Genomic DNA, 24283 nt, shown 5'->3' with positions numbered 1-24283 from the left:
TGTTTTATCTCCCATATATGCTGTACAAGGCAATGCACTTCCCTGTTTATTTGAATTCATACTACATGTGTTTCATGCATCTCTGATCCTCCCTGTGAATGTTTGGACCGGATTTATGTGTAAAAAAAAAAAAATTAAAATAAAATACTGCTTTAAATTTAGTGCTGCTCTTTAAGTCTGTTTTTTTTCACAGAGACCCTGATGTGAGCTATGTTAGCTGACATTCGCTAACGTAAGAACTTGTTCCAGCAGGACTGCCACACCAGTAACAGAAACTAAAAACCAGTGTGACACTGAAAAATTGTTTAATTTTTGCAACCAAATATGAAAATCTGTACAACAACCAGCAATTTGAATAATGAAAACCTGCTCATATGCAAGAAAGGGCTTACAAACCTCACAGATAAATATCTCTCTATAAAATCAATGAATCTCTGTGTGTCTGTCTGTCTGTGTGTCTATGTATGTGTGTCTCAAATATCTCTGCAGATCAGGATCAGACTGACCTGAGATTTTCACTAGCACTGTCAACCATAGCCACCGTCACGTGCGCACCAGCGCCAATCACTGCAGTGCTCAAGCCCACAACACACCTTAAGAAACAAGCAGGTTTTACACCTGCAGTGGCGCGAGCTGGACCGAGATTTTGCCGGCGGTTCGGTCCCGTTCTGTGCATCTAAACTGACTGTTGTGGATTAATGAGACTAAACGAGTCTGGACAGAGTCTGTTCCAGATACACGAGGAAAACAAAGTGGAATCGGAATTTTTGGATGTTCGTGTGCAGCTAGCTGCCAGACCACCCACACCATAGACATAAAGATATCTTTATATGTCTATAACCCACACGGCCCACCTCCTGAGTCGACGGACTGAACGCACCGGCACGTCCAAAACCGGACTTAGGGTACATAATGTCTGCCATGCTTATTCGCGAACATTGCAGTAGCGTTTGCTTTGTGTCTGGTGCAGGAAGAAATGGTAAAAACTTTTGTCACCAAAGTGTCTCCAAGCAGCAAGTTAGGTTGTTGAGGAACAGGAAGTTGTGTGAGGGACACCGGCGGTGATACAAACAGCGACAGAGATGGCGAGTTTTGAGAGTAGAGAGATTTGTGACATATAGCGTGTTTGGAGTGTATAGTTAGTATGTTATATAGTGTTTAGTGTAGTGTGTTTAGTGTGTAGTGTAATCGGTTTTTTTTGTGTTGTGAGTCAAAACAAGGAGGAGACTGCTAAATGTGGAACTGGCAGGAATGAGCTGAGGAGCCCTGAGCCTGAGGCATTGCCTGCATTTAAATGTAAATAGTTACATATAACTATGTAAATTTCAAAAACTTATGCACAAATTTAGCAAACAACAATTTATATTTGCATTATAACTTTCACAGTAAAAAATCTAACTTTTTCCTACTCTGATTTTATGTTATTTTGTGATTTTAGGTCCATAGTGTTAATATAGTATGTCAAAATGAAAAGAAAAAATAACTGTACAGTCACATGTGAGGATGTGCTGAAAATAATGACAAGGTAAATAATTTTTAAAGTGAAATATAATGGTACAATCAAAAGTAGTGAAAAACAGCCAATTATATCCCTGATGTCCCACCTTCAAACACAACCTCATTTGGCCATCCATGAAAAAGTTACTTAACCTCCCAGTTTTTTATAGGAATACACGCTTCCTATGGGCAATGCACTAGTATTAATAATACACCAGCAGTCAGTGAGGTTACTTGTCTTTCACTGTAATAATACTGTCTAATTTGCATTGTGCTTCCTCTGCAGTGATTGACTTTTGTACTTCAACCTACAGCTCTTTCTCTGGCTTTGTTTCCTTTGACGTATGACACACCTATAAAAAAATCACCCAGCCCACAATAAAAAATAGGAGTGATCAGCTAGTGTCCTCAGAGTAGATCTGAAACTGGGTATTACTGGATTTATGAAACCCTGTCTATTTTAGATAAAGGAATGAGATGGTTTATTGCATGATTTGTGAGTTACAACCTGGGAAATATTAATATTTTGCAAAGGAACTGGACACCAAGAGGTAAGAAACCCAGCACGATCGATGAACTGCTTTTACAGAGAGGATCTGATGTGTTACCTCATCTGTTTGACTGCATTCACCCTGTTGAATATTTAAAAAAAAAAAGAAAAACTTTTACTGATTATGAGAGTTGAGTTGAGTGGTTTCCTACACACATGCATAAGGAAATTAGCCTAAAGGCGAAATGGATCTCTCTGCAGTGTGGCTGTGTCCTCTGGAATGCAGAAAGACTAAGGTGTGTTGCACTTTAAAGTGAACTAAAGGAAATGCTAGTGAGAGAAAAAAACAAAGCAGTGTGGGTGTCGTAACAATATGAGCTCATATGAAAATGCTCTAAAATTACTTGATTGACCATAAATTAATCTAACATGTGACCCTTATTTAATGTTATGTATAAAAAAGGAGCCTTCAGTACAGTAAAGCGAGTAAACAAGCTAAAAACATATTTCTCCAGACTTGGTGTGGGAGCAGGTTCATTGGTTTCCACGCATGAGTTTGTTACGTGTAGCAACAAGTTAACATGTTGTAAACATGTTTTGAACAGTTTTATAAAGTTAACAAAACCAGCACCATCTGTTATGGGGTATCCATGTGTCATTGTTTGGATACCAATTCGCAAATGTACAAAGGAAACAATGGAGATAAACTGGTGCAAAAAACCTCACCTGCTGCTGAGTTTTGAGATCAGTCAAGAACAGACACACCTGTTAGTTAGCTTCTATATGCATACTGTTGGTACACTGGCTGTTTGAGGCAAATTGCAACAGACTGCTAAAGCACACTGGTGGTCAGATTAACACCAACTACAAGTAAGGAATCAAACAGGTCATTCATTAGTACATGTCAATTGAACTAGTCTTTATACATCATTAATATTTATTCATGCAAATGGTAGCAATGTCTGCTATTAGTCAATCCATTGGATTGAAGTAAAATATCACTATTGAATAACTTGACTTAGAGTCCTCATACCTTTTGATGAATTCATTAAGAACTGATTTACTTGTCTAAAACACCATTATACTGTGAAGTATTGGCAGCACAAAATGTAAATACTCAAGAACAATTGTGTAGTTCACTTGAAAAAAGACGGGATGGATGAGATGTTAATGAATGTTTCTTACACCTCTGTATATCATTTCATAATGAGGGAGAGTCCAATCAAGCAGAAAATTAATATTTTTTAATATTACTGTTTTTGTAGTGATGAGTTTTTTGCCTGAAAATACCCCAAAACTCACCAAACTTGGAATATAGGTCACATCTGCCAAAAAATCAAATCGTCATTGGGAATTTCCACCACTTGGTGGCGCTATAATTGAGGAAAGTGCATTTTGCCTGTTAACTCCCATATACTTTATTGCTGTATCCCTATATTATCCTTATATCCACGAATTATCCCTGAATTGTGTTGAGTCTCCTGATGTAGGTCAAGCCCATTTCCACCTACCGTTTTTTTTCTTTTTTTCCCCCACAAATTCGCAAAATGTCGCAAACCTACTTTTTAAAACTCCTCCCGGATGATTTCACCGATTTGCACGAAATTTTGCAGACAGCATCTGTAGACCCTCCTGACAAAAGATAATTAAAAGAATCGTGATATTTCAAACAATACTCAAGTTATTAAATTACAACTTCCTGTAGATTTCCAAACAGGAAGTGTTGCATATCTCCACTTTGGTGTGTCCAACTGACATCAAACTCAGGTTACTACTTCCCCATGAGCCCCTGAGGCTCTGTGCAAAATTTTGGCTGATTACCACTTGGTGGTATTCTTTAAATTTAAGTTTTTATATGTCCTTTTGGTAGGTGGGATTAACACTAAACTTGGTATAATTATTGCCAGTGCCCTCCTGACGATAGCTGACAAAAGACTTTACCAGGCGACTCTATCGTGCCTCCTGGAATATTAAAAGTCCAAGCTCTGCCTCCTACATGCACATTCATGAATGACAATCGGTATGCATATGTATCATCACCTGAGGCTCCTCCTACAGATTCAACTGCACACACTTCCAATTCACTCAGTATCATCCTCAAACCTTGAACATGAAAAGTTATCAAAAGCTTTCGCCTACGTCAAACATGGTGGGTGTCATGGTGCGATCCATTTTCATGCTTCGCCACAATGCATCAAGTCCCTACAAGTTCCGATGTACACCAAATTCATCACACAGGTATACAATGTCACCCTGAATACCTCCATGCATCAATACTGTGTCTTATCCATAGCACCACCTACTGGACACAAGAATTCAGCTGCTTCTGGGTCCGCAATATTTCCCGGCCTCACCGGCCCTGACATTATGATTCTGAAAAGACACTGGTGTAAATGTAAAACAAAATGAATTGTCAGCTACAAAATCACAGTTCTTGTTAAGATGATGCAGTTAAATACAGTCCAAGCAATTAGGATTTTGAATTTGAATAAATCTTTTTTTCCTCCAGAACAGAAATTTCATCTGGTGAACAAGGATATCACAAGTTAAAACACAACACACAAGATATGGCTGTGTTCGTCCTACTTAATCCTTCCATGATCTGCTGTTGCTAAGTAATGCCACTCCCCAACAAACAATTCCCAAACAATGAGGTCAAACCTAAAGAACTGGTTTACATATGCCGACTGAAAGTACTTCATGGTTTTTCTTCCCACATTTCTATTAGATTGTTGTCTGTCTCATCATGTCATCAACACTGACAGACTTGTCCCTCTGCATTGCAGGAGCATATGAAAAGCATGTCAGCGAGGCCAGTCCACACCTAAATGACAGAGCAAAGATGGATGCAGAGAAGAAGAAGCAAGCCAGTTCCTCAAGCTGTCTCTCTGTGAAGAGTGACAGCTCAAAAGAGGGGCCTCCAGATTTTAGCAATGAAAAAAGGTGCGTTTAGGAGTAATGTCATTGTATCTCTTCTGTGCTATCCTGCATTAAACCAGGTATAGCGTTGTGGATGAGATCAGGCCTGAGAGAAACCACATGAGGGAAAAATTTGTCCCCTGAATAGGCCAGGGGATTAGGGTGGTAACAATCTGAATTTTAAACTAGGGAAACAAATGAGGGAGCAAAAGTAAATAATTTACTAAATCGGCACTCAGTAACTCTACTGAGTGCCAATTTAGTAAATTATTTACTAAAATAATTTACTAAATCGGCACTCAGTAACTCTACTGAGTGCCGATTTAGTAAATTATTTACTTTTGCTGGTCATTTACCTCTGCCAAGGCCCAACTGTCTCTTTTGATTCAAAAGACTGAATCCAATATCAAACTGGATAGCCCTGAATTTCTCTAAATTTTATCCACTCATTACTGCTTATTACAATTTAAGCTCAACAGATCTGTAACAGCCAACCACAGAAACAACAAAACAGTGCAGATGGAATCATAATCAGCATTGTGTTGAAGAATTAAGGGGTTAATTAAAAGAGAATTAATGTTAAAGTCAAGCTGAAAGAAAATGTCTTTTAAACCATTTTAGATCACATCCGTGGTCACGCTGTTCATCTGTTTAACAATATATGCCCAAAAAATTATGGTGAGCACACAGGGCAACAAAACTCTCTGTCTGACACATTATTATTCCTTAACTGCATGTTCAGTGCTTGTCAGAGGTAATGGTGTTTTTCTTGTGGTTGGCCTGTAAAAAGAGCCAGCAGTAGATTGTGATGCAGTGGATTGGGAGCTGTAGGTTCCCCGCTGGCTGTCCCAGCTGCAATGTCTTTGGGCTTGTTAGGTGAAGCAGACCCCCTTGCAATGAAATGCAGGTCCGGAGAATGAGTGAAGAAGTCAGCTTCAACAGCTCAAACACAGCTGAAAGCAAAAACTACCTGTAAGACACCACCCTAACCCTAACCTGTCTATGTGACAGTTTAAGCCAAGTATTGAGAACAAAATCAACAAAGCAAGTCAATCAGAGGAGTAAGGTGGGTCTGTTCTTGAGCAGCATGACTGCGCCCTCTGCTGTTCAGACAAGTACAATAACAAGGTGACAGGAGAATGCATTTAAACATATGTATTTCCCTTATATCCATGAACTTCAGAAAAAAGAAAAAAAATGTTATAGGTTGGTATAGATATTGTCACGGTCCCCCGATTTGCTGTCTCCTGGATTTGGGTCCTCCGTTTGTCTCTCTTTCTGAACCACCAAGTTTTGTCATTGTCTCCTACATTTTGCTTCACCGTTTATTGTGCAAGTGTACCTCTTCACCTTAGTGTTTGATAAAGTGGCTAACATGGTTTCTATTGCCCAAATGCTGGAGTATATCTTGTTGAGTAAGAAATTGTTGTATGTAAACCCTGATTTGAAGCCAATTAAATAATTAACTTTTAGCTTGCCATCCCCTTCCCAAGACATTTGTATGTGATGGTGAGGTCAATGAAAAAGGGAATGGTTGAACAGCCTAAGATTGGACAGGAATGTTTATTATATTTATATGCATGTCATAACTGACTTGGCCAAGAAAGGCTGGTTAGCTGGAGTTTAGTGCACTTATCTGCTCGGAGATAGTTTTATATGAGCAAAAGTTTTTTATGTGCTGTATTTTCTCTGTGGGCAGTCCAGTGATGCCTGGTAACTCTATGGAGGTGGAACACCTGAAGGTTTACTTTTTGGAAAGAGGAAAATTAGTTTTAAGAAGTGTGTGTAGTCAGCCCGAAGCTTCAAGGAGAGGATGGAGGGGTGACGTGTGAGAAAAAATGCAGAGAAAATGGTGAATGTTTGTCTTTGTTAGTAAAAATTTAACATGTGGCTTCTGAAAGGGAGCAAAAAATCTTGTCTGTAGCCCAGGGCTCCAGACTGAGACCAAAATCTGAGACAGTGTGACAAAATTTACATTTCGTCGGGCATGTGCAACCTCTGAATTTGTTGCTGGTGTTGTATTATTAACAGTAATAACAGTGCGGAAGTGACGCACTTCCTGAGAGCCTCTTGCCAGTTGGATTGGAGATGCCGTGCCAACCTTACCTCTACCGGCAATCTGCAATAATACTCTTTTAATACATCTAATAATACATCGCCACAAAATAATAAATGCGAACCATAGGTGAACTCGTTCTGTAACTCACAAGCATCTTTGTCGCCAGATAATCATCAAATTTCTGGGAAAGGTGAGCAACTAATATTAATGTTACTCCAACAGATTTTAACCTTAACTGTTAAAAGCAAGTTTATGTGTAATTGAATGGTTAAGTTTATATAATATATACAGTATACAGTATACTGTGTGTGTGTGTATAAATACACAAACTTAATATGTACCGTAACGTAACGTTATATACTGTAAGTTATATACAGTCAGTGGCCACTTTATTAGGTAATATTAACTGTTTCACGTTACAATCTAATTCAATTTGATACAATAATTCTGCCATAAACTCTATGAGGTTTATAATGTTCAGGTTTTGGTGACATTGTCAGTTATATGTTGATTACTGAGGTCACAGTTAAAGGCGCTGTCGTACTGGTCCTCTATAATAATATGATATAATGTTAATATAATGCAGTCCAGTACAACAATATCGCTAACTATGACCTCAGTGCTAAAACATATTATTTAACAGCTCTGACAATTAACAAACAATTAATATCAAGGCATCATAAAAGTAGACTTTACAGCAGAGCAGCTGTATTAGATTGCATTAGATTGTTCAGGTGTACCTCATAAAGTGGCCACTATATATTAGGGCTGTCAGTTTAACGCATTATAAAAATTAACGCTATTAATTCTGAGATTCTGAGTGGCAATTCAGTGCGTGAGCATTTAAATTTGGCCCAGTGAATGACCCATAGGCTACTTGGCAGTGGTACGTCACGGTAGAACTAGCCATAGACATAATATATACGTAGACGCCTCATAGACTGACACTGCCTATTGGAGCTAACATATCAGTGCAGCCGCCATCTTGGATAGGTCTCCAATGTGACCCCCCTGCATTTATTTCTACTGAGGAAGGTGTATCCCCAACTACAATAATCCTTCCAAATTTTTACCGGATTTTCACACGGTTACAAATGGCAGAGATTTAGTTATGATACAGGGCGCTGTCACAAAAAATATATATAAAAAAATGGTTATTGCAACCATAAACTGCACAAAATACGGTCATAGTTGCTCACTCTCTGTTGATTCCAATTGACTCTGATGCTAGACCACAGTGAGGGGAGCCAAGTAAGATGGCGGCAACGCGGGATTATGTTCTAGCACGCTATGAGGTGTCTATGTATATTATGTCTATGGTAGCATCAGCACCGAGGAACTTGTCCGGACGTCTTCATCACTTCCCACCTGCGTCGCTAGTCAAAGCAGGGTGACAACTAGTGTTGTGTCGGTCATGAACGTGTTGTTCGAACAAACGGATCTTTTCAGTGAACAAAGTGAACAGCATCACTTCATGGACTGATTCGTTCCTTTCTCAGTTCAGTTGAGCTCAGCTGCGATCATGCCGGCCAAGAGTGGAACTGCCGCGACTCACTCAGAGAACTGTGAGGACGTGATTCTCATTTGCGCTGTGATTCGTTCATGATTCACAAACCTACTGCAGGCAGAGAACTGACGCTGAGGACGTGAGGAAGTGTCACTCACCCAGGGCAGAGGAGATGATTCACATTCAGCAACGGTACTGCTAAAATTAGTGCTGTGTTGCTAACATCCGTGTAGCATCATCTTAAGTGATTTTACTGCACAGTAAAAGTCACTCACGTTTGCGAACGTGATTCTCAGCAGCTGCCATCACTCAAGTTTGCGAACGTGATTCACGTTCACGCTGATTCAGTGACAGCGCGAACATGATTTACGTCCTCAGCAGGTCGTTCGCGAGCGACGGACGCCAGGACTTGAATCACGTCTGCGCTGTGATTCATTAATGATTCGCGAACCTACTGCAGGCAGAGAACTGACGCTGAGGACGTGATCCTCGTTCACGCACTGTGCTGTGTCTCTCACTCAGCCAGGGCAGAGGAGATGATACACATTCAATAACGGTACTGCTAAAATTAGCGCTGTGTTGCTAACATCTGTGTAGCATCATCTTAAGTGATTTTACTGTGCACAGAGGACACTTTCACCGTGTAATAATTTTAGTGCATGTATACCACTCAGAGCAGCGCTGCGTCTCCCGCGAATGATTGCACACCGTCCCTCAGTAAGTGAACGTGAACCTCAGGGCTGAATTATTAACTGAATGACGGATCGTTTGGCTGCTTATCAGTTCAAGGAGTTGGAGAGCACTGAACGATTCAGTGAACGAATCTTTTGAACGAATCATTTTACTGAACGGATTCTAGAGATTCAGTTCAGTAAAAAGAACTGCCGTTCCCATCACTAGTGACAACAGACATGAGCCGTTTTTAGACAGAGCACCAAGCCGCCAATTTGCCCGTCCTTTAGGTGATCCGTGGTTTTAGACAGAGGGCGGCAAATTGGGGGTCTGTTTTGGTCCGCCGATTTTCCGCCTCGGAGGGTAAACTTATTTCCACCTCGTCTGCTATCTAAAAAGGAGGCGGAAATGTGCCGGCCTCTGCGTGAGGTGGGCGGAGATTTCAATGACCTGCACTGCTGTGCGAGCCGCAGCCGGGGAGTTTTAAAACCAAGAAACAGCTGATCACAGCAGTCAGTCCATCATCTGCGGACATTAAGATGAACAACTGGACAGCCGCAGAGATCCAGGAAATGCAGCGTCTCCTCGGTCTCTGTAACTGTTTGGTTGTGTTAGCTTGTTGTTGTGTCAGGAAGCTAAGGACGGTTGCTACTTTCAAATTAAAAGCCCCCCGCTAAGAACCCAATTCTAAATGGGGTGCAATGTAAAGCTCTTATTTTGAAGACTAATTCTGTGTCACTATTGACAGCCTCATACTTCTACTATTCATTTTGAATTGCTGTATTGAGTCAGCTTTAGTGCTCATTTTGAATTTAGTTTCTGCTTAAGTGCCTATTTTAGACTCAGACTATTTCTGAATTTTATTTATTTAAGTGTATTGCATTTTTGAATAATGCACCTGGCCTAATTGGTTTGCTGGGATGTTCTTGACCATTTTCTTTTAAATTTCATTTATGAAACGCACTTCACCAAAAAAAATGTGGATATCAAATCTTCTTCTTCTTCTACTATTATGTAATGTCCTAGAATTTGAATTTTATTGGGGTACCTTTAGCGGCTATGAGATTATAGATTATAGATAATCATAGAGATTATGTGTATATATATATATATATATATATATATATATATATATATATATATATATATTAAATTTATTTATTATTATATTAATTACTACTTTACTACTGTATTATATTGTTATTATTACTACTACTATTATATTTATTAAACTTTACTGGTTACTTGTAATTGTTGTTGTGTAGAAGATATTTCTCTTTACACATACTCCGTATTCTTAATTTGCAGTTTAACCTAAAAGACCATTCAATCAAAAGAAGTACGTTACTACAGAGGAGAGAACATAAATATATGGTCAAATACAAGATCCACTACATGCCAAATATTGTACCTAAATAGCCTAAAAGGAAAAAGGAAATGTATTAATTACAAGCAGTTATTCACTAAGGTAAGAAGGTGTAAGTAATTAAGTTCAAGATTATTGGTGAATTTCAAACCATCCTTAATAAATATCTACGTTATACACAAATACAAATACACAAATATATAACAAAAACTATAATCTAAATGCTACCTTAAATATTTTTTTGAACTATTTAACTGATTCAACTATTCTATTATTATTATATATTATTATTTGTTATCTATTTACTAATCAAAAGTTCCATTAATTTGAGAAAATGCTCCTCTCTCTCCTTCGTCTCCTCTCCCTTCTTTACTTTCTCTCAATGCTCTCCCTCTCTCTTCTTTCTTCTCTCTCATTTCTCTCCCCCTCTCTTTTTCCCTCCCTCTCATTTCTCTCCCTCTCTCTTCTTTCCTCTCTCTCATTTCTCTCCCCCTCTCTTCTTCCCTCCCTCTCATTTCTCTCCCTCTCTCTTCTTTCCTCTCTCTCATTTCTCTCCCCCTCTCTTCTTCCCTCCCTCTCATTTCTCTCCCTCTCTCTTCTTTCCTCTCTCTCAATTTTCTCCATCTCTCGTCTTCCTTCTATTTCTTCCACCTCTCTCAGCTGTCTCACTTGTCTCTCTTGTGCCTCTCTTTCTCGCTCTTCCTGTCTCTCCTCAACCTCCCTCAAGTACTGGAGGACATCTGCTCTAACTCTTTTCCTCATTGACGTGTATTCCTCCTGCCTGCTCTCGGTGTTGGAGGGTGGTGAGGCTACAGCAGCATCTGGGCTGCCTGAGGCAATAACGACAGGAGGTCTAATGGACGGCCTGCCGCCTGTTGCTTCATCCATGGCATCATACCACTTCCATGATGCTGCTGTAGTCTCACCACTCTCAGTACTAACCCCTGACTGGGAACATTTCAAGTCCTACAAAACATAATAGCAAAAATATCAACCATTAAAATAAGCTTTTCTAGAACTTACTGTTGTGACCACTGTGACCACTACTGTGACCAACTTACTTTATATTTTTACTTTAAATTTTCCCACTTCTTTTTTATGCAGGCAGGGTTCAGCACTCCATTGTAGGCCAGTTTCTTTAATGAAAGCTCTAAAGCAAACACAATTATGTTCACAATTAATACAGCAGAGTTTTTCAGATGCAGATGTTTTATGGTGTTTAATCAAGAATACACATTAAAGAGCAGGGTGCATTTAGGGTATATCAAGTCAAATTTAAGACCTTTTATGACACTGCAATTTATGTCCTTTTAATGCATATAAAGGTCAAGTTACTCAAAACCTTTTATAGCTGCACTTCTTTTGCTTGTAAACAGGCTGTCGTTGGCTGCTCGCCAGCAGATGAATTTTTCGGTCAGCTCATCTGTCCCTGGGGAATCAATCAAATAAATAAGTTAACATTACTAACGTTTCTAACGGTAGCCGTTTAATTAACGTTAGTTCCTTCGTTAACATTATAACCACAACAGTGGGTCATCATAAGTGAAACCTTGTACTTATATGTCATCATAAGTCAAACCTTATACTTACACTTAAACTGAAGAGTTGTAGATGTTACAGAGCCGCACTGGTCACCGTCCGTCACTGTCCATTGTGTTGTTGTTGTCGCCACCGCTGCATTGCATTGTGGGACATTTATGCCGACATTTATACTGTAGTGTCGAGTGTTTACCAGAAATAGTATGCACCTCACGTACAATTGGGTTCATACTAAGGTTTCGGACATACTAATAAATCTCATATACTGTTTTAGCATGCTCAACAGCATGTTAGTATGGAATTCTGGATGCAGCCAGTGTGTGTGAGAGGGGCAGGGAATGGGGAATGGAACCTTGCAATACCACCAGATACGTGTCCGCTGCGTTATGGCCCCGCCACGCCAGCGGATCTCATAGGTTTCACTGTAGTCTATTTGTTAATTTCCACCAGGTCCGCTGCGCTGTGTATCTGCTCTGTCCCAGCTCCGGCAGTCAAGTGAGCTGAATTTAGCACAGAGCAGACAGGAAGTCACGCACCAGAACAACAAAATAGCGGGAACTCCTCTGTCTTGCGGTGCCAGTTGTACTGCGCTATATCTATCTATCTAGTATGTAATCCACATTTTTTCACATCCGATCCTGATACCTGAATTTGGATATCTACTGATACTATTCCGATACCAGAGCTCTGTTTGCTTTGATATTATTATCATCATTATTGTTGATTTTATATGAGGCTGAAATAAACTTCTCTCCCCAGGCAAGCATGATATGTATGTCTCAAAGGCAACTTGAGGTAAGTATAAGGTCAGAAAAACAGGAACCCCTGTTAGGAAAAATCCCATCCTGAAAGCAAATATGCAACTGTATATTTCTGGGTTTCAAATTGACTGTCAATATTTCTTAATTCCAAAAAACAAAAAATACCTGTCATATTAATACAAATACTTGATACAAATCAAGTAGACACTACTAAAATTCAAAGGACTGCTTCATCTGATGCAATACAATACACCAAATCTGATCAGCAAGCCAGATGCCGGGTACTTTTCAGACCTTTTCCGTGGGGTCACTCCTCAGATATTGAGACTGGACTTGCAACTTGAGGGGGGCCCCTAGTGGTGCGGGGGCCCTATGCACAGAATGGACAGAATGGATGCAAACTATGAGACAAGACCTACATCACCGACTCCTCTGTGTCTGAGTGATAGGTCGAGGACCCCACCGCCATATTTTGTCTCTGAAGACACAGATGAGAGGCAAGACTGTGTGCGCTTGTGTGTGCACAGATTCTACATACATGCATGTACATTGATTGGTTACTAGTTGAACAAAATCTTAGTCTGACGTAGACACAAAGTGAACATAATGCCCTTCACTGTATTTGCTCTCGGCCAAGTAAAAGTCAGTTAACAATCTTGCATGATAAACAGTTGAAATTATACAAGGCATTTTGCTATAATTAATGTTTTTCTCAATGTTTTCACAGGAATGTAACATCAGTTACAGCACAATTCTCTGTTGGTGGACCACAGGCAAAAATGGTATGTTGAGGCTATAAACATAGCATGAAAAGTAAGGAATTGTGTGTGTGTGGTAGATTATTTTTTTGTTGCAACAATGCTTCATGGCAGTAATTTTATACTGTTGGAAATCCTGTTTATTTCCCTTTTAAATGGTGCTACATTTGCAGTGTTGGGCATAATGGTGTTACAATAAACGGCGTTACTAACAGCGTTACTTTCTGTCAGTAACGGGTAATCTAACTATTTCCATCGTTACAACGCTGTTACCGTTACCGACTGTTAAATGTGGCCCGTTACAAACTGAAGCTGCTCATTGTGGCTCTCAGCCACCAGGGCTGCAAAGGGAGGAGGGAGGGGCGGGACAACCACATAAGTGATGGTGATTGGCTCTCTAAGGTAGACACCGTTGTTGACACTGTTGGTGATGACAGCAGGCCAGGTGTGGCTAACGTGAGCTCTGCTAACAAAGAAGGACACCGAGCTGTCCGAACAGCTACACCTGGATTTTTCTGCATCAGCTTCCCAAAAAGTTGTGACACAGACTGAATTGAATGCAGCGATAGGCAGGTGTGTTGTTGAGAACATGCTGCTGTTGTCAACAGGTGACTCAGACTCCTTCAGAGCTCTCATTTGTAAAATACCGGGGAGAGCAGGTGCCGGTCCGCCATGCAAGAAATACATTTTACATAGATGCCGAGTACACTAAAATGAATGCTGAGCTCAAAATGGGGAATAATTAAAAGTAATGCATTAGTTAATTTCCCTGGTAACTAGTTACTGTTATTGTGGAGTAATTCCATGACTAACTCAGTTACTTTTTGGAAGAAGTAACTAGTAACTATAACCACTTACTTTATTTAAAAGTAATGTGCCCAATACTGCACATTTGTAAGGTACGTGCATTTGTGGGATGAGGAGCAGAATTGAGTATGTGGGTTGCGTCCATGAAAGATTTGCCAAATCTTCTCTGCCAAACAGCTTATTCTGCTGTTGACTCTTTTTCAGTGGATTGGATGATTAAAGTCTGAGAAAGAGACATATTGGCAATTTAACAATTCAATAGTTCAATAGTAACAAACAGGAGCCTCAGTAGGTAGTGGAAGAACCATACACTGCCACAACAGTCTGGCACCTTCACCTCATGCTGGTCACCAGCCTGGTCACATACTGCCATGGGATGGTATTCAAGCATTTGTCGCAAGTCAGCCAATGTGGTTGTGTTGGTCACTCTAGCATGAACAGCATGCCTAAGCTGATCCCACAAGTGTTCAATGGGGTCAGGTCTGCTGGCAGGCCATTCCATCCTCTCCACTCCCAAATTCTGAGAAACACCCTCCTGTGGGGATGAGCGTTGTCATCTTGGAGGATAGAGTTAGGTCCCAGACTGTAGAGACATGGGATTGCCACTGGCTGCAGAATCTCATCTCAATATCTCTCTGCACTGAGATTGCCTCCAGTGATGACAAGTCAATAGCAGTGGTGACCAGCAAAAGGTGACCAGCATGAGGTGAATGTGCCAGACTGTTGTGGCTGTGTATGGATCTCCCACATGCTCCTTAGGCTCCTGTTTGTTAAATTGATAAATTGTTAAATTGCCAATATGTCTTGTTTCTTCAGAATTCAATCTTCCAATCCACCAAACAAGAGTCAATAGCAGAATAAGCTGATTGGCAGAGAAGATTTGGCAAATTTTTCACTGGGGCAATCCACATACTCAATTCTGCTGCTCGTCCCACAAATACATGTTCCTTACAAATGTGGCACCATTTAAAAGGGAAATAAACAGGCTCTCCAATTGTACAAGATTTATTGCCAAGAACCAGAGTTATACCAAAGAAATAATCTGCCAAACACAAATTTCCTTACTTTTTGTGCTATAGTAGTTTATGTTTAAGAACTTGCTGTCAGAATATCCAGTATTATTTTTCTCTTATTTTAATGTCTCGATGTACAGGTGGAACATGAACCTGCACTCCCATCACTGATCCAGGACTGGGACAAAGAACATGTGAAAGACTGGCTGATCTTTAAACTTCGGGTACCACATAAAATTGCACAGAAGCTCTATGACCAAGAGTTGTCAGGAGCTTGCTTGCTCTGCTATGAAAAACAAGACTTGTTGGAACTGGGTGTTCCACTAGCACCAGCAATACAAATCATACGACATGTTGAGAAGTTCAGAAGGCATACAGAGACTTCTGAACCAAATGTGAGAATATCAAGGAGTTATTATGAACCAAAAGAAGGTGAAGGGTGGAAAAGTACAGAGATGCAGTTTGTGTCAGGAAATGTGGATGAATCTTTAGAAACTGAAACAGTGTCATCTGATTCAGGAATTCAAAGTCAAAGCTCCACATTGCAAATATTGCAGGAAGTAAGGACCAAAATTTGGTCTGTAATAGATCAGAAGACATCAAGTGGCTCACACTTCCATACCGAAATAACTGACAATGCAACATTTCTACAATTAAAGAGACCAATGTGCCAGATCCGGCCCTTTGACAGAAGCAACCCTTCCGTTTTCTACATAGAAAATGACATTCTTCCTCCTGCAGCTGGTCCAAGTAATCTTTTGGAACCTGTCCATGAGTACCAGCTACTGCCTAGTGCAAATGAAGCCAGTGAAAAAGAGATCCTATATGAATTCACAAAAGAAGTATGTTGCTTTGCTGCCAGCTGCATGAATTCACGAACCAATGGCACTATTCATTTTGGAGTGAGGAACCAGCCAGGACAGGGACATGGTGAGGTAGTTGGGCACAAAATTACCTCTTTCAGTAGATATGGTGAGGCATTTGAGTCATGTCTGGGTGAATATTTTGAAGAAAAGCACATAAATGCTGCCAGAATGTGCATCAGGCCTCCTAGTTATATACAAGTTCACCACCAAGATGGAACCACTTCTGACAAATGGGTGATTGAAGTTGATGTTATTCCAAGTTATTTAGAGATGCAAGAGAATATAATCTATACTTTACTGAGTATTAGATCAGCAGAAGAAAAGCAACAAAGCAAAACTGAATGTCTCTTTGTCCGGGAGGGTGCGAGGTCAATAAATATTTTAGCGGATACTAATCCTCGGGTAGTCCAAGAGAAGATCAAAAGTTTAAATGATAAAGTCAAGCTCTGGGCCTCAGCACGAAAGAGGGCCGAGGAAAAGGATGAAAAATATCCCTCCCTAGGCAACCAGGGCCAAAGGCTCAAACAGCTGATAACTCGTGGAAAAGATGCATTTGAGAATTCCCTTCAAGTCATTGTAGTTACGGACAAATGCCACTCAAGCCAACTGGAGCACTTGGATTTTCTGAGAGAGATGAAGTTGTTTGCAGTACTTGACTTTGACCCAGAGTCTGATGTGAATGGAACATGCAGCTTTTACAAAACAGTACACATAGCTAATCTGCACTACCCATGCATGTACACCACTCAAGACAGTATAACTGCAGTCATGCAAAAGCTGAACTTGTTCAAACAAACAAGTTGGGTTTTCTGCAATGGGAGAGTGAATGAAGACAGTGAGACAGACAAACCACTAGGACCTAGTGAATGGCTTAAAAAACGCTCTGGTGAGATCAACAACATGATTTCATTGCTTTGCAACCCAGATTTGCTTTCCAAAGACAGACTCTTGGTGATATTCCTTCTTCACTCAGAAGTAACAGACATCTCAAGCCCCATTTTGGAGACTTTCTGCGCAATCTATCGCACACTGGAAGGGGTCGACAATATGGTTTGCATATGCAAAGACTGCACCGTATTTGGAAAATGGAGGCAGCTGATAGAGTGTCGATGTAAGGAGGACATCACCAGTAAATGCATCTATGAGCTGAATCTGAATGAAATATCGAGCACCATTAAAAAGCTTAAAGAGCCTCAAACGCAGTCTTCCAGGAGGTTCTTGCCATCCACAGGCTCAAGCTCCATTCTGCTGGAAACAAAGGATGAAGAGTTGATGACTGTTTTGGACATCTTGTGTGAAAATGAATGTGAGAACACAGAAATTGAAACAAAGGATTCCTTTCAGGAGTTCAAGAAGAAAACAGAAGCAGGTTTTTACAGGGGGGGACAAGTTTCATGGTGGAACTTTTACCTTTCTGAGATGAAAGGCAGCCTGCCATTCATCAAACGAGACAAGTACAACGAGCTATATGACCTGATAACTCCTACTGAAAGCTACAATACTCCATGTGTTATCATTAATCTATTTCATCACCCTGGATGTGGGGGGACAACTCTGGCAATGCATGTGCTTTGGAACCTGAGAAGCAAATTCAGATGTGCTGTTGTTAAAAACAACATGGCAACAAATAGTGAGATTGCAACTCAAGTCAAAAGCCTGCTGACATATGGCAAACAAGAGCAATCGGCCTTTATACCTGTTCTCCTTTTGGTGGACAACTGGGATGATGTAGAGGACCTAAAGCAGTGCATCCTTAATGCTGCCAGTGATAGGAAGCGACATCTCATGGCAATCATACTCAACTGTGAGAGAACCAGTTTCCCTGATGAGAGCACTAGAAATAGCTGCATTGCAAATGTGTCCATCACCAACAAGTTGTCAAAAAGAGAACAGAGTTTGTTTTCTGAAAAATTTGAGCAACTCAAGAATAACCATGAAAAGCCAGAAACCTTCTATGCCTTCATGATCATGACAAAAAATTTCAGTGAGGACTACATCTCAAATATTGTGAGCAACATTGTCAAAGATCTTGATGCAACTTCCCAAAAGGGTAGGCTTTTCTCCTTCCTAGCTTTGCTGAACACCTATGTCAATGGATCCTATATGTCACTTTCTCTGTGTGAAGAGTTAGTTGGGATAAGGAATGCTCTGCGGAAGCAAGAAACTCTTGCCGATGAGATGAATCCCTATTCAACATTGATGATCACTTTCACTGTTGAAGAGCATGGTACCTATCAAACAGTACGATTCTTACACCAAATGATTGCTAGTAAGTGTCTTGAAGTTCTTACCCAGAAACACAACCTTTCTCGGGCAGAGATAACTGCAAACATTTTGCACTGTGACAGACTCTACAAATCATGCATGGGAAAGGATTTCCTGGTCCAAAACATTCTTAGCATGCTCATCACACGTCACCGAAAACAACAAGGGGATGACAAAGACACATTGTTTTCTCCACTGATTGAAGCCATACATGAAGAGGAAGGACCTGACAAAATCAAAGAAGTCTTAGAAATGGCCACATTGAGGTTTGACAAAAGTGCAACACTGCCACAAGCATTGGCCAGATATTACTGCTTGAAAGAGAAAGAATTCGACTCTGCCCTCAAATGGGCTTTGGATGCACGGGAGAAAATGTCTAATTCTTACATTGCAGATACAGTCGGGCAAGTGTACAAGAGCCACCTCAAAAAGGAAATTGAAGATTCTGAGGACATCACTCCAGAAACACTTGAGAAATGCATACAATTAGCGTCCAGAGCTGTAACTGCATTCCGGGATTCACAGGAGCTTGCCAGAAAGGATGATCCATTAGATGTATTTGATATACACCACAAAAAAAGGCAGAAGTCCTACAACACATCAGGCTATGTTGGTGAGACAGAAGTCATGATGAGCCTCATTGATGTCATTACAAAGCTACCTGTTTTCAGAGACAGACACAAGAGGGACAAAATGCTGCAATTCCTCAAAGGTGGACCAGTGAGCAGTTTAAATGATTCAAGCAACTCATTCATTAACCAGTTTGTTGCTGTCATGGCAGACAATGAGCGATTTTTGGTCTCTTTGAAGCCAAGGCTTAAGAAAATCTTCAACTTCTTTGAGAACTACTTCACATACCTAAAACCTAGGTCACAAGAAAGGGAGACAGTTGATGAGAGAAACAAACGAAAGATTTCTGAGTACTTCAAAAAATACATAGAAATCTTTAGGATTTCAGAGGAAGAAAAAGCATCTGAAAAAGCCAGCAACCCCAAACTCAGTCTCCATCAGGAGTTAATGGACCAGAAGTGCTATCTGGAAATGAAACGAGCAGACTCGTTTGCCGGACTTCTGCAGTGCTTGTATGACAAAGCCCCGGGTGAAATGGAGCACATTCTCCAAAAATGGCAATTTATATCTGACAACTCACCCCGTCGATGCGTGTCAGATACAGTCAGCTTCATCTTGGCAAACATTGTTCTTCACAGCCTCAAGCCCTCCTGCAAACTCCTGAAAAAATATGAGGAGCTGGTCCGTCTTCTCAATGAGGCACTGCAAGAAGAGGGCACTCATTCAAATTTGACAGAGCTGTATTACCTCTCCATGTTGCTTTTGTGGCCTGCTCAGGACCAAAGGCTTGAAAGGTCGGCAACATACAAAAATATCAGCATGTATGTCACATCAGCCAAAAAATCTTTTCATCGACGCTTCTCTCACATGTTTCCAGCACGGGCTCCAGTTGCTCATTTCTTACTTGGGCAATCAAGTGGACTCAGCCGAGTAGTTTCCAAGATGAAGCTTGATCAAATCCTGATCAATGTTTCAGGGCAGCAAGCCTCTTTCAGTGGCCAAAGTCAGCCACAAAATCTGCACCATCTGTGGCAGAGTGGTGCAGCCTGGAATGAGCCAGAGATCCAGAAGAAGCTGTTGAGGATTAAAGGAAAGTCTCAAAATGGTGAAATATATGTTTACTATCATGGCAACCTAAAAATCCCAGTGCGTCCGGTTTACCTGGGTGATATTCGAAGTGGATACAGCCGGGAGGACGTATCATTCTACCTTGGATTCACCATGGAAGGGCCTGTGGCCTACAACATTAAGTATGAAAATGAGTAATATGCAATTAAATTGCAAATTTGAACAGGAGTTTACATGCAAACACTTAAATAAAGAGGGTGGGCAAATAGGACAGAAATATTGGATCTTGCAATTGAAACACCCACTTTCACAACCCTCTGGACCAAATGTTTATTTATTTTCTGATAAAAGAAAAAGCTGTGTTATGTTCTCCAAACCAATTAGGACAGTGTATGGGGTGCTTTGTCTTGCTTTGGTAGCAAAATAGTGGCATGTTGTCCATCATTGAAATTGATCACAAGCAATTCAACACAAGCTCTCAACACTGAGAGTTCACCTTTAGTTTCCTTGGCTACCTGCCCTCACACTTTATTTTGGAGCACACCAAGAAGATGTAGTGCTGTGTATCAAATTAGACAAAACTAGGAATAATAATATGTCATTTTGTAGGGATAATATAACATCTATTTAATACATTTTGGATCTGATACGGCTTTGTGATTGATTGCTAATTGCATGCTTTTGACAAATACTGTGTAATACATGATGAGGATAGCCTATCTGGTTTAGAGTTGAGTTAAAATCATATTTTCAGTTTTTGTCTAATTTGACGCAAAGTTTGGCTAATTATGTGTTATTACTATTACTATACTACAATCAACATGTGTACTTGTAAGAGTTTCTTGTAAAGCCTGTGTTTGGTTTTCCCAACAGTAGATCTGAACACAAAACAGCAGGCCTTGAGGCAATCGAACCTAAGATTTCAGGTGTGCTGTTTCATTTGCTTAAACTGTACATAATGATAGCATACAGTTCATGGTTTTCTCCTAAGAGAACTTCAAAGTTTCATTTGAAATCTGTGTATTTAAATCAAAAATTTCCTCACATAGACCTCAATAATGGACAAGTGCCTTTTACTAAGAGAGAATCTGAGGTCTTTTAATGACTATATCATTTAAGTCTATGCTCAGTCACTTTTTATTCAGTATGTTTTATGTTTATTTTAAAGAAAATGTTGGATTTTTTTTTTTTAAAAATCTTTTTCCATTAATTAATGACTTACAGCAATGAAATGCTGTGATATTAAGTTAATCCATCTTTTTGTCAAGTCTTTATATATTTGAAAAAGTGAATGGGTTGTTGAGCATCCTTTGTTGTATTATAGTATAACCAGCAACTCCAATCTCATTCTCTGTCAAGAGTTAGTGGACCTAAATTGCTATCTGGAAATACAATGAGCAGACTTGTTTCTGGTCTCCTGCAGGGTTTGAATGATAAATGCAGGATGGAAATGAATGTGTGTCTGATACAGTCAACTTTATATTGGCAAACATTGTTCTTCACAGCCTCAAGCCCTTCTGCTGAAAAAATGTGAGGATTTGTCCTTTTTTCTCAGTGAGGAACTACATGAGGATGGTACTCATTCAAATTATGATGTTCTGTTTATTATGTTTAATTTTTAAAATGCATTACATTTATTTTGGAATATTGTTAGATTTCTTTTTTCTTACTGTTGAATATTCGTAGAGCTGGAATTCTCTGGTATAGAGATCAGATTTCTAGAGGTATGTATTTGAAATGATATTATGTATTGTTGAATACAGATGATTTCTTTTTGTCAAACCTGCATTAAAATGCTGAATGGGTTCTTGACAAGGGTGTAGGTTTGATTTTGACATTAGTGAGACATAGCCAAAAAAAACTGATGTGGACATTTCAGCCAGTGTTTAAGATTGGTATGGATCCGTCCATATGGTCCATACACAATTCTACGCCCATGTGAATAAGAGCCAAAAAATTCCAAAATTGTTTACGCAACTGCACTAAAAAGGGCCACCTGAGTCTCCTCAGCAGAATTAGTCTGCTCATTATTCCAGCTTCAGGTTTTGGTTATTCATACAACACTGTTAGAAACAGTCACATCACAGGTGGTGGTCAGAAATGGACTCGTCCATGCTGGATGCTAACCTACATCCACAGTTCCTCAATGGTTGAGCGCATGTGCATTGAGGAGCTTCGAGGTTACAGCTAGTTGAAACCCCTCGGCCATGGCAGAGTTCCCACCTCTGAAAAAGGGGGGTCTTCCCATGTGCTCTTATTGTCTGTGTCTCAAATGTGCCTAACGTTCATTGGGAAATGACAAAACAGGGACTCACTGACACCACTATTAAACAACACAATGAAACAACGGTATGTCCGCCTGCCACATATGTAAGGTACTTGCCTGCAGGCTCTAATTTCAGGGGCGGAAGATCTCGCGTCGCCTTCTCCCTCCAGTTGCTTCATTTTTCTAATATCCCCAAAAAAAGACCCCAAGAGTACTCATCTGCAGTCAAGATGGCCGACAAGGGCACCGCCATGTATCCAATCCATACCGGAAGTCTCAAGCGGAAGTTAGTTAATTAACGAGATAAAACCAAAATAAAAGCTTAAAAAACACGTACGTTTACACCATAGACTGTATGGGTTACACATAACATAATTCTATGTATTTTGTACACTTATATGTTTATCGTAACGGCAAAATTGATTAGTTAATTGTCTTGCCATGACATTACTCAAGTTAGTTAGAAGCCTATGATAATCACTAAGTTATAATATTTACATTTCATGGATTTAGCTTCCATGTCATTAATGTCATATTGTCTCATTATGAATACAAATGTGAATATTATGTTTGTGTGGTGGTAGGGGGCTTCACACACGCACACACACACACACACACACACACACACACACACACACACAAACAGGACTGAAGAATAACTAAGATTGAATAAACTGAATCCTCAAATTAAATATAGAATTAATAAAACGGTCACAACAAATGTCATACTTACCATCACATTAGTATATGGTAAGTATGATTTTTTTATGAATTTATTAATGTTTCATCGATTTACAATTAATAATGATTGTGAATATCAATATTACAGTTATCAAACATGAATACAATGTTTGTGTGTGTGTATGTGGGGGGCTGCTTACACATATCATTCATGCTAGAACTGAAAAATCATAAGGCCAACACTGTAAATCATTGGTGGTAATACAGTGTAAGGACTGTATTGCCCAGATATTATAAAATGTTTGCTCAAAAGCATAGTAGAGAAGCTTAGCTAAAAGACATCAGTCCTGCTGGTCGTTTCGTCACCTACCAGGGATCTTCAGGGATGAGATGGGCATCATGAGCAACACAGTGGCCACAGACAAGTGTGACTGAAATAGAACGGGAAGTTCCTGGGTCTGGAGTGTTCATTTTCACATGTAACTATTAAATGACTGTAATAATTAGACTTTCCTATTGTCAGATTGTCAGTATTCTATTAATTCTATTTTATTTCTGGAATACAGTTAAACGCAACTTTACACCATCACGCCAGCAACATTAATAACTTGACTTGGACTTTTTTGTGACAAACATTTTATTGTGTTCCATCGCCAAATATTCCAAAGTAGAAAAACAAACCTCCATCTCACATCTCATCACACGTTGCTGTCCCCATGTCTTGCGCTGCACATGCACTGGAACACTCAATCCTCTGGAAGTTTTTCTGACGGCATAGAGGCCGTTACTTTGGTCAACAGATATACTTTGTAAGTGAGATTGTGTCTTTTACTCGGCCATGCTTCTTTGGATATGTAATAACAAATTCCTCTTGTACAAAACCACTGGGCAGTGTGGCCACCTCACATGAGCTGGTGGCACATCCCCAGTTACTTCTTCCTCTAGAGCAGTGGGGTCCTCTGAGGTTGGAGCTAGGGTTGACTGAGATAGATCTGGGGTCTTCGGGGATGCTGTTTGTGTGTAGCAATGGTCAATTTTGATGACTGACACAGAAGGTGGGAGTGTGTATGAAACACTCATTGATAATAAAACAGTAGGGTGGGTCTCTGGTGAGTGCGGTTGAGAAGGTGGAGCCGAGGTGAGTTGAGCCATATCACATTTATTTGTGCACTGTATAAG

General features: G+C 40.0%; 1 protein-coding gene across 4 annotated transcripts; it reads left to right on the top strand.

Moving 5' to 3' along the window:
- Window positions 1–782: 782 nt before the first annotated feature.
- On the top strand, window positions 783–23052 carry LOC119027834 (sterile alpha motif domain-containing protein 9-like). Of its 4 annotated transcripts, none has more exons than XM_037113329.1 (4): window positions 783–905; window positions 4774–4930; window positions 13538–13592; window positions 15529–23052. In XM_037113329.1, the coding sequence occupies exons 2-4, from the start codon at window positions 4830–4832 to the stop codon at window positions 20353–20355; spliced, it is 4983 nt and encodes a 1660-aa protein (XP_036969224.1). In that variant the 5' UTR covers window positions 783–905; window positions 4774–4829; the 3' UTR covers window positions 20356–23052. The 4 variants fall into 4 exon arrangements, with proteins under 4 accessions (XP_036969224.1, XP_036969217.1, XP_036969232.1 ...); XM_037113322.1 differs by lacking the exon at window positions 783–905 and adding an exon at window positions 1917–2048; XM_037113337.1 differs by lacking the exons at window positions 783–905; window positions 4774–4930 and adding an exon at window positions 12821–12844 and having other exon boundaries at window positions 15529–23051.
- The last annotated feature ends 1231 nt before the right edge of the window (window positions 23053–24283 follow it).

Source organism: Acanthopagrus latus, chromosome 1, assembly GCF_904848185.1.
Source record: "Acanthopagrus latus isolate v.2019 chromosome 1, fAcaLat1.1, whole genome shotgun sequence".
NCBI classification, from domain to species: Eukaryota; Metazoa; Chordata; class Actinopteri; order Spariformes; family Sparidae; genus Acanthopagrus; species Acanthopagrus latus.
The sequence above is the reverse complement of the archived record's forward strand: the minus strand, read 5'-3'. Positions and strand labels throughout refer to the sequence as shown.